The 10,430-nt window shown below is 35.3% G+C and overlaps 1 protein-coding gene across 1 annotated transcript; it reads left to right on the top strand.

Moving 5' to 3' along the window:
• The first annotated feature begins 853 nt into the window (after positions 1–853).
• LOC118753307 lies at positions 854–2,589 on the top strand. The gene is made up of 2 exons (XM_036488183.1): positions 854–1,372; positions 2,392–2,589. The coding sequence occupies exons 1-2, from the start codon at positions 950–952 to the stop codon at positions 2,497–2,499; spliced, it is 531 nt and encodes a 176-aa protein (XP_036344076.1). The 5' UTR covers positions 854–949; the 3' UTR covers positions 2,500–2,589.
• Positions 2,590–10,430: the final 7,841 nt, after the last annotated feature.

Below are 10,430 nucleotides of genomic sequence, written 5' to 3'. Positions count from 1 at the left end.
TATTAGGGGTGTACCAGAGTGGTTTTACAACACTACAACTTCTGAATTCCCAGAGGAGGTTCAGTGGCTCCTGTCATTAGGTCCAAAATTTGCCCTGCCAACGACCAAGAAAGAATTTCCATTATTGAAAATTATTGCAGATGGGGAAAATTGCATACAGATAATTAAGGATAGGGAAAAACAAGAAATTGAAAGAAACAATTTAACGATGTTAATATGTGACCATCTCAATAGGACGAAAAATACAATGAGAGATAGGTTTATTCGCGACACGCTCCATTCTGCTAAGATATTCTTAAAAACCAACAAGCTATTTTTGATTCTCAATGCCGACAAAGGGAACGTTACTGTTATCATGGAAAAATCTGAATATGATATGAAGATGCAAAATATTGTTAATGACATCTCCACCTACCGGGTTTTAAAGCGCGACCCGACGAATAAACTACAAGACAAAAATAACGAAATTGTAGAGCGAATGTACAAAAACAAAATTATTGATATACGGGAAAAGCACTTACTTTCTAGCAAAACCGCGAACCCCCCAAGAATTTACGGATTACCCAAAATCCATAAAGAAGGAATCCCTTTGAGACCTATATGTTCGTCCATTAACTCACCGTGTTATAATTTATGTAAATATGTTGTCCGTATACTTAAAAATCTATCAAAATCCTCAAAATATAATGTAAAGGACGCCATGGAATTCAGAGAAAAGATTGGAAGTACGTATATTTATGACGATGAAAGTTTAGTGTCATTTGATGTTGTTTCGTTGTTTCCGAGTATACCCGCAGATTTTGCCATAGAGATCATAGACTCAAAATGGAGTTCTATACAGGAGCACACACCATTAACTAAGGATCTATTTTTAACCATACTCAAATTTTGTATAAAAGAAAATCGCTATTTTAAGTATAATGACAAGATTTATGAGCAAAGGTCGGGTATGCCTATGGGTTCACCAGCATCACCCGTGATAGCAGACATAGTTATGGAGGAACTATTGACGAATTTCGAGAAAGACTCTGACAATAAACAACGATTATTAACTAAATATGTAGATGACGTATTTGCAATTATCAAAACAGAAACTATGGACAAGATGCTTAACACTCTAAACAACTATAATAAAACAATAAAATTTACAATCGAAATAGAAAGAGATGGACAATTGCCTTATCTGGACACCCTAATAATTAGAAAGAACAATATAATAACATTCGACTGGTATAAAAAACCGACAGCATCAGGGAGGCTCATAAATTTCAACTCCAAACATGAGAAGAAAGCAATTCTAAATACGGCTAGCAATTTTATAAGAAGAGTTCTCTCCATAAGTGACCAAATTTATCACACGAAGAATATTACCATTGTTGCCCCTTCTGGGGTTCCTCAAGGTAGCATTTTAGGCCCTCTACTTTTTGTTCTTTTTATAAATGACATTGGAAGTTGTTTTACCTTTTCAAATTATCTTCTTTTTGCTGATGATTTGAAAATTTTTACGATGGTTAACAATATGGAAGACTCAAGTAAGCTTCAAAGTGATTTGAACAGTCTTCATTTGTGGTGTGAAAAGTCGCGGCTGTCGTTGAACATTGCTAAGTGTTTTCACTTAACTTATACTAGGCGTCTTAATGCTACATCTACCCTTTATTTTATTGATAACTGTGTTTTAAACAAAGTTTCAGAGACTAAAGATCTTGGAGTGGTTTTCGAGTCAAAGTTTTCATTTAATAATCACATAAATTTCATTCTTTCAAAGGCTTATTCGGTATTGGGATTTATTCGACGTAGTTCCACTGATTTTTCTGATCCATACACTTTTAAGCTTCTTTTTACTTCTCTTGTACGCTCCAATTTAGAATATGCAGTAATTATCTGGAGACCCTATGATCAACAATCGATAAATAGGATCGAACGGGTTCAAAAGATATCTCTAAAGCATGCATTGCATTCTTTACGGTTCGAGGATCCAAAGCCACCGTACCAATCTCGGCTATTGCTTATTGATCTATGCTCTCTAGAGAAAAGAAGGTCCATTCTAGCTCTCTCGTTTATTTTCAATATAGTTAATGGCAATGTCGATTGTCCAACTCTTCTAGAGCGAATAAATTTTAACGTTCCGCAAAGAAATCTGCGAAGCTTTCTTCCTTTTTACGTTGCTAGTTGCAGAACTAATTTTGAAAGTAATGCACCTATTACGCGTGCCTTAAAAGAATTTAATGACTTATCTTCTTTTAAATTAATTGATTTTTCCTTATCAAGATCTAATTTTGTGTTGATCTTAAATTCTATTATTTGATAAGTATGTATTAAATATAATTATTATTGTTTCTTTAGTCTGTAAGGTACTTTGTGCTGTAGATTGAAAAATAAATAAATAAATAAATAATTAAAGAAATCCTAGGACGAAACGAATTTCCTCGGGGTATGATTAATAAGCTCATACGTAACTACTACGTAAGAAACAATAAGGGGGAAAAAATAAAGAGTTAAATAATAAAGTTTATAAATCGACGACCTATATTCCGGGATTATCGGAGAGGATTAAACATTCCAAAATGTATGACAAGGAGAACTTTAAAATAGCATTCACTTATGACAACACATTACAGCAGATATATAGCAATACCAAAGACAAAATTCCCAGAAATGAGAAATCTGACGTAGTCTACAAAATACCATGCAATGGCGACGGGTCCCACGTATGCAATATGGTTTATGTGGGGAAAACAAAATCTAAACTAAAGACAAGGATTTCCGCTCACAAGTCTAATATTAAGTTAAGGAGCAATTCGTCGGACAATAAGACGGCCTTGTCATCTCACTGTCAGGAAATGGGACATTATCCTGACTTTGAAAATGTAGCTATCTTGCAAGAAGAGAAAAATTATAATAAGCGATATGGTTTGGAGATGCTACATATCATGAACACCCCTAATATTAAAAGGATGAATTTTAAAACAGACACCGATAATTGCGCTCATGTGTATCGCAATATAGTTCTCACCCACAGCAACAATCAATAGTGTAGGTGTCAGGCGTTCAGGAAAAAAGAAAAAAAAAAAAAAAAACCATTCGTCGGTCCGATAGCAACATTTCTTCGGACAACAATAATGTAATGTTGAGATGATACATACATACAATTCTTCGTCTTACTGTTCATCGCTTCATGTATTGTTGTTTGTATGTTTTTTGTTTATGATTACTGTATTTTGAATTGTTTACATTTTCATGCTTATACTTATTGTCACCAAGTTTGTTTGTTAATGCATTTTCGCGCATATGCCCTACAAAAATCGCAACTACTCCATGCATGCGTGTAAAGAGTACTCCCTAAGGACCAAGGAGTACTCCAAAATTAACCACAATTCATATAAAAAATATGGTCCAATTAACATTGCGATGTCCTAGGGCAGGACCATATACTCCATCCCTGCATTACATCAGAGTAGCACAAAACTACTCCAACATCTTAACAATGGTATTGTTGTTATATTTTTTCGTTTGTACACGCTTTTGTTCTTCACTTCTCAAATGCTTTTTCGAAATTAATAAAATCCAAGACAAAGATTTAAAATTACATGTTGCCTCTGACGGCACTCGAACCCGAACATGCTGGGAGGTAAGAACTAACAGCGAGCATCTCTACACGTTCAGCTACAGCCAGACATGCAAATGTGCTTTCAAATGCTCAACTTCAATCACGTTTCGTTAAAACACGAGCAGTGATCGGATAACAAACAATAAGCTGGCGTAGATACACGAGTTGGTCCGCTACAGCATGACAGAGGAACACTTTTGTAAGTACTCCAATTTACCACAAACAGACTACATGGTCCAACGATTTTTGCAGGGTGTTTAGTCGACCAGGCAAAGCCAAGATTGTAAGTTATGTTTTGTTGTACGTTGTGTAAATAATTATTTGTATATGTATTCATATTGTGTTTTTGCAGTCCTGAAGATGCCTTTAGATTAAAGGCGAAATATCGACAATAATAAACAAAAAAGGAAGATAAGATATCGTTTTATTTACCCTAGGCCTAGAGCTCAAAAAAACAATCAAAATATTAAATTTTAATCTTAATCCTAATCCTAACTTTAACCTTAATCCTATTCTTAAACTTAATCTCAAGCCTGATCATGCCCAACCATCACCGCCCAACCCCCGCTTCTTTGTTTAAAAGTAGAGCACAACAATAGTGTCGACTTTTCAATACATCAATGTTTGCATTTACACCCAACCGAGTGCAAAGAAATTTACCGTCAAACAAAAGAAACTCTTAACTTGGATTTGAAACTTTGGCTAATTGGGCGAATAGATTCTTGTATTCGAAAACAACAAAATGCATTGTACAATAATTTATCAACTAGCTTTCACGTTATTTTCTCTTTAACTCATACGTGGCACATCCTCTTGGAATCCGGAAGTTATTGAGCGTTAGAGTGGGTGAAAAGTTTCTAAAATGTATGAATTGAGAAACCAGAGTAAGGGCCTAAGTGTTTCACCAGTAGCATAAACAATTGAGAGCTCAAGTGTGCAGAGTGTAGAGCAGATAGAGAGTGATAGATAACGGTAAAGTGTGTTTACTTAACTCACTGATAACTTAAATGGAAATGGTCATCAGCTGGTGCATGAAGGAGTCGAAGAGCTGAAGTTGTAACTTACAACGGCACATAAATATATACTACGTATGCATATACATATGTATATATATTCTCATAATATATGTATGCACAGACATATCGACGGTACTTTGGCAAAACCTCGTATCTCAGAAATTACTACTGCTAACGTATCTCTTAAAATTAATTAAAAATAGGCCTTAAATACTGCGATTCATTACACATTATTCTTAGGTAACTAAAAAGTACTTAATCCTTAATATTTAGTAAAAAAGTTATTGAAAATGATTTTCTGTTATTAGTAGAAAGTTTGTTTTTGGTAGAGAGTGCTGTTTGAGGGTGTTTCGAGATACGAGATTTTGCCTAAGTACCGTCGATACATACATAGTTATATAGCAAAAGCAGAGAGCTGTGAGATTTAGGCAAACCGGCTTAACGCACTATTTTATTGGTTAAAAAAGATGCACAAAGAATCTACGCTAAGAAAGATTTGCAAGCATTTACACTGCTACTATATACAGACATAAGTATGTGCCATTTCAAGCGATTTAAATTACTAGCATTTGCTCTAAGTTCGAATTCACATATGCCACATGCACCAAATGCGTAAGAAACTTGAGCTTTCATATGTGCATGTTACACACATACATATACATATGCGTAAATTTTGTAATAAATTCAAAATGTCACCGGTGCGCTTTCACTTGAAAGTGTATTATATTGCGCTATCATTGTTTTAAATTTAAGTTATTATGCAGCTTACTTTTGTCTCTGCTTAAATCACCGACACTCACTACATCTTCGTTTCTTAATTGCCCAAGTTTTTGGAATACTCGCGGAATAGTTTCGTCAGTTTTTTAATTACTTTTTGGCTTCAAAAATCTTCAAATGCATATGTCCATAAAAGGAAATCGTATCTCCAAAGACAGTGAAGGCATACTTTTAACATATTTCTTGATAGTTAGTATAGTTAGTAAATTTTGTCTCGGCTCTTAAACTTCTTGCTTGAAGAAAACAAAATTGTGAAACTCGGATATACATGCGTATATATCAGGGATTGGCATTGGTTGATCGTCAACTGTTCATACTCATTCAATACCGCTGCTTTGTATGACTGAGCAGCGGCGTTGGCTTAGTAGTATCGAAACGAAATTAGAGGATGACTGAACACGAGCGCATTGCGTGCTGTCTTGCAAATACAGTGTGAACGATGCTTATAACTGCTCATACTGATATTGACTTCGGCAAATCTGTACTCTGAATGATCGTGCACGAAACCAGCAAACGTGGCAGTTGAACGGCTCCGAAAACATGGGAGTCATCATTTGTTGCAGAAGTCGTTTGACTTGTTGCTGAAAATCATCTGACTTGTTGCTGAAAGCCATTTGAATTGTTGCTGAAAATCATCTGACTTGTTGCTCAAAATCATCTGACTTGTTGCTGAAATGACGACGAATGTGGTAAAGGGTAATTTATCGGCTCGTATGCATGTATGTATGTATTTATAGCGCGTCTACCATTCAATTGCATTGCTCACTGCTGGCTAGTTGTGAGGAATGTGCATACGTACGTATGTATGTATGTACATATCAATGCTTCATTTCAAACAAGCAATTGTCTTTGAATGTTTTTGAACTACAGTATCATCACTTCGGCAACACGTCAAACGCGCCTTCAGCAACAAACCAAAGGCGGCGGTTTGACTTTTGCAACAAATCAAGTTAGCTACATGCGGCATCTTGCCTTCGCCAGTCTTTCACATAAGCTCTCATGCTTTCGGCAACCGTCCAAAGCAGTATCGTGCTTTTGGCAGTCGATTAAATACGGCGGTTTCTGGTTTCGTGCACGATCATTCGGAGTACAGATTTGCCGAAGTCAATATCAGTATGAGCTGTTATAAGCATCGTTCACTTGTGGTGGCTGGGCTGTATTTGCAAGACAGCACGCTTTGCGGTGGTGTTCGTTCATCCTCCGTTTTTAACGTGAATAGGCTTAAAGTCACAAAAACAGCACCCTTTGCCAATCCCTGGTAAATATATATGTTTATAGTGTACGTATGTATATTAGGACGGAGTAATTTGTTCGAAGCAAAATTTTCGAAGAAATTGTAAAGTCGATTCAAATTCTACGATTATATCTAATCAAAAGAATTATATACCAAAAATGACGTTTGACTCTCCCATTTTTCAAAAGCAAAAGGAACATATTTATTGTGTGAAGAAAAGACAAAATTTAGCAAACTAAAAATTAATTTCATTTAAAAAAATTATAATACACAGATTTTTGTATTTTTGAACGAGTTTCGGAAGCAGCAACAACCAAAAAGGAAACACTGATATTTCTTTTAAAAATTGGGTGGGTCAAACGGCATTTTTATACCCGAGCGCACTTGTGCACCAGGGTATATTAATTTTGTTCACATAAAAGTTGTTTGTAACAGCCAAAACGAATCGAGATAGACATAGACAAATGTATACATAAATGATCAGAATGAAAACAGAAATCGATTAAGCCATGTCTGTCTGTCCGTCTGTCCGTCCGTCCGTCCGTCCGTGAGATATCTCAACGAAATTTGGTATGTAGGTTTCCATTTATCCAAGGTAGGTTGGTATTGAAAATGGGCGAAATCGGACTGTAACCACGCTCACTTCCGATATAACGGTAATTTTCAGAAATACGAAAACTGCGATATTTTGGTAACTACTGGAGATTATTCACTCAAAATCGATATTTACAATAAGTTTTAGACGAAAAATAAGAATATTATAAATGTTTGGAAAATGGGCGTAGCCACGCCCACTTATGGTTATATGTTTATATCTTAGTAACCGCTTTACCAATTTCTTCCAAACTTGGCACAGTTGTTGGCCTTCATACATCATACCAAATGGTCGACAATTTTTCAAGTCAGACAATAACCACGCCCACATCCCATATAACGGTAATTTAGCGAAAGCTAATTTATTCAAAATTGATGCTTACAACAATTCTTAACCAAGAAATATGTTTGTGATAAAATTTTGGAAAATGGGCGTGGCACCGCCCACTTATGATCACATATATGTATATCGGTAACCGTTCTACCAATTTGTACCAAACTCGGTATGGTTATTGTGCTTGCCACATATAAGCAAAACGTTCAAAATTATTGAAATCGGACTAAAATTACGGCTTTTCATATAACGGACATATTTAGAAATGCTTGAAACTTCAAAATTTCGAAATTTAAGGACTCTAATTTACTCAAAATTGATACGCCCTAGCTTACCATGTAGCGGTAGGTTTCGGAAAGGTGAAAAACATATATTTAATACTTGCGCCGGGTATTTAATGTTCGGCTCCGTCCGAACTTAGACTTTGTTACTTGTTGATATATAGTTTGTTCACCATTTTTGCTTAGAATTTAACATACAATTCGAATATGCCATACAATTTTTTCGAAATTAAATTACTCCGCCCTAATGTACATATATTATGGTCTACCACTGTAAAAAGTAACCACGTGTGGATTTTTTAAATACTCATAATGTTGTGTTGTTATTTTTCTATGATATTGTCTTAGCTTTAACCAAAACCATATAAATCACACTTTCAAACTTTATACAAAGTTTAGGAAAATTCAACAAACTTTCATCAAAATTTCAGCGTTTTAATTTCTAGTCTAATGAAGTGAAAGTTGCAAACGGCTAAAAAATCCCGTTGATTTTTGAAGATTCTTACATATTAGCATGAATTTCGTGTGCAAAAAAAAATTAAAAAAAAATGCAAAAACAGTATAAAAAAGGAGAAAAAAAAATTGTCAAAAATCAGCGCGTTTTAGGAGCCGGCTGAGACTTGCACTTTATCAATTATATAAATAGGCAATCATGTTTCCTTTACACCCCTTTTACGGCTAAACTGTACTTCTAAGGTATAAACAATATATCATTAGAAAGGTATTTTGATGCTGATGTGGAGGCAATTTTTAAAATTTCAAATTAGTTTAAAATAGAGCGAAAAAATCAATTCAAAAGTCACACCAATACCAATGCCATACATGTACAGTGAAACCTCTCCTAACGGACACCTCTATTAGACGGACACCTCCCTTGGGCGGACATTTTTTCCTATACCAAGTTTTAAGTATACATTTCGGAACAAATTACTCTCTCTTAAGCGGACACTCTCTTGGCCGGACGCGGACAGTTATTTTGCATAAAATTTACACAAAAACTCTATTGGGCGGACGCGAACCTCTTATCAACGGACATTAAGATTTCTTTTCATAACAAATCAAACAAAAACCTCCGTTGGGCGGACGCGAACTCCTCATAGGCGGACTACTAAATGGAAAAAGGGGACTTCCCGCACAAAATGTGATTGTTATGCACACATTTAGTTTGGTTTGCGCAGTGGTTTAGGTTCGTTATTTGAATTGTCAGAAACCCTTGGAGACTGATAAAAACATGAAAACTATTGATGAAAAAGGTACTGACACTGAAAAAAATTAAAAATAAAATTTACGTCAATCGACAATTTCCCAATTTTTTATGTAATGAATCTATGATTTTATGTAGTTTATGGACTAAAATGTAATATTTATTTTTGTTTTGTTATTACTTAATATGTACTTACGCACATAAATGAAATGTGCACTTTGGAAAAAATACATGCACATTTTTGTTTGAACGATGTAATATCAATATCTTTTATTCAAATAAGAAATAGTGACTATTTAGTTAATTAAAACATTAAAAAGTTCTAAAATAGGCTTCCCTCCATTAAGCGGACACCTCTCTTGGGCGGACAAAAAGTGACTGACGGTGAGTGTCCGCCCAAGGGAGGTTTCACTGTACATGGTTGGGGCGGAAATGCCCCCTAAATGTATGCTTTAATATTGATAGTGAATTAAAGAAACGAGCTAAGCAGCAGTTTAGGAATAAGATGTATGTATGTATGTACATGAATAGATTAGCCTCAAACAAGGATAAAGATAATTTTGAGTATGGAGAAGAAGAAAGGGATAAATACAGAAATTAAAATAAAAGGAAAGAAACCTAAATATAAAGACAAAGAGGAAGGAAAATTTAAATACCTAACCTAATAACAATGGTGGGGGTGAATATGTAAATGAAGAAAAGAATGGACATATTTAGATCAGGATAAAGGAAAGGATAAAGATGAAGAAGAAGATAAAGACCAAGACGAGGAAGAAGATGAAGATGAATATGAAGATAAGGATAAAGATAACTTATCTTAACTTAACCCCTTAACTTAACTTAACTCACCTCAACTCATCTCACCTCCGCTTAAAAACTTACTTCACCTGAGTTCGCTAAACATTAATTCACCACACCTTAACTCCCCACACCTAAATCCACCACTACTTCACTCCCCACACCTAAATTCACCACACCTTAATTCACCACACCTAAATCCACCACACTTTATTTCACCACACCTTAACTCACCACGCCCCAACTTTCTCACCAAGACGAGGAAGAAGATGAAGATGAATATGAAGATAAGGATAAAGATAACTTATCTTAACTTAACCCCTTAACTTAACTTAACTCACCTCAACTCATCTCACCTCCGCTTAAAAACTTACTTCACCTGAGTTCGCTAAACATTAATTCACCACACCTTAACTCCCCACACCTAAATCCACCACTACTTCACTCCCCACACCTAAATTCACCACACCTTAATTCACCACACCTTAATCTACCACACCTTAATTCACCACACCTCAACTTTCTCACCACACCTTAACTCACCACACCTTAATTCACCACACCTCAACTCACCACAACTAATTT

Source organism: Rhagoletis pomonella, unplaced genomic scaffold, assembly GCF_013731165.1.
Source record: "Rhagoletis pomonella isolate Grant_MI unplaced genomic scaffold, Rhpom_1.0 Rhpom_scaffold_02342, whole genome shotgun sequence".
Lineage (NCBI taxonomy): Eukaryota > Metazoa > Arthropoda > Insecta > Diptera > Tephritidae > Rhagoletis > Rhagoletis pomonella.
Note: the sequence above shows the minus strand (reverse complement) of the source record. Positions and strands in the feature narration are given on the sequence as shown.

Coding starts and splice junctions, on each gene's coding strand:
- LOC118753307 (XM_036488183.1), top strand. CDS start 950: ATGCCTATGGGTTCACCAGCATCACCCGTGATAGCAGACATAGTTATG. Junction 1,373..2,391: donor ATCACACGAAGAATATTACC/ATTGTTGCCCCT, acceptor ATAAATAAATAA/ATAATTAAAGAAATCCTAGG.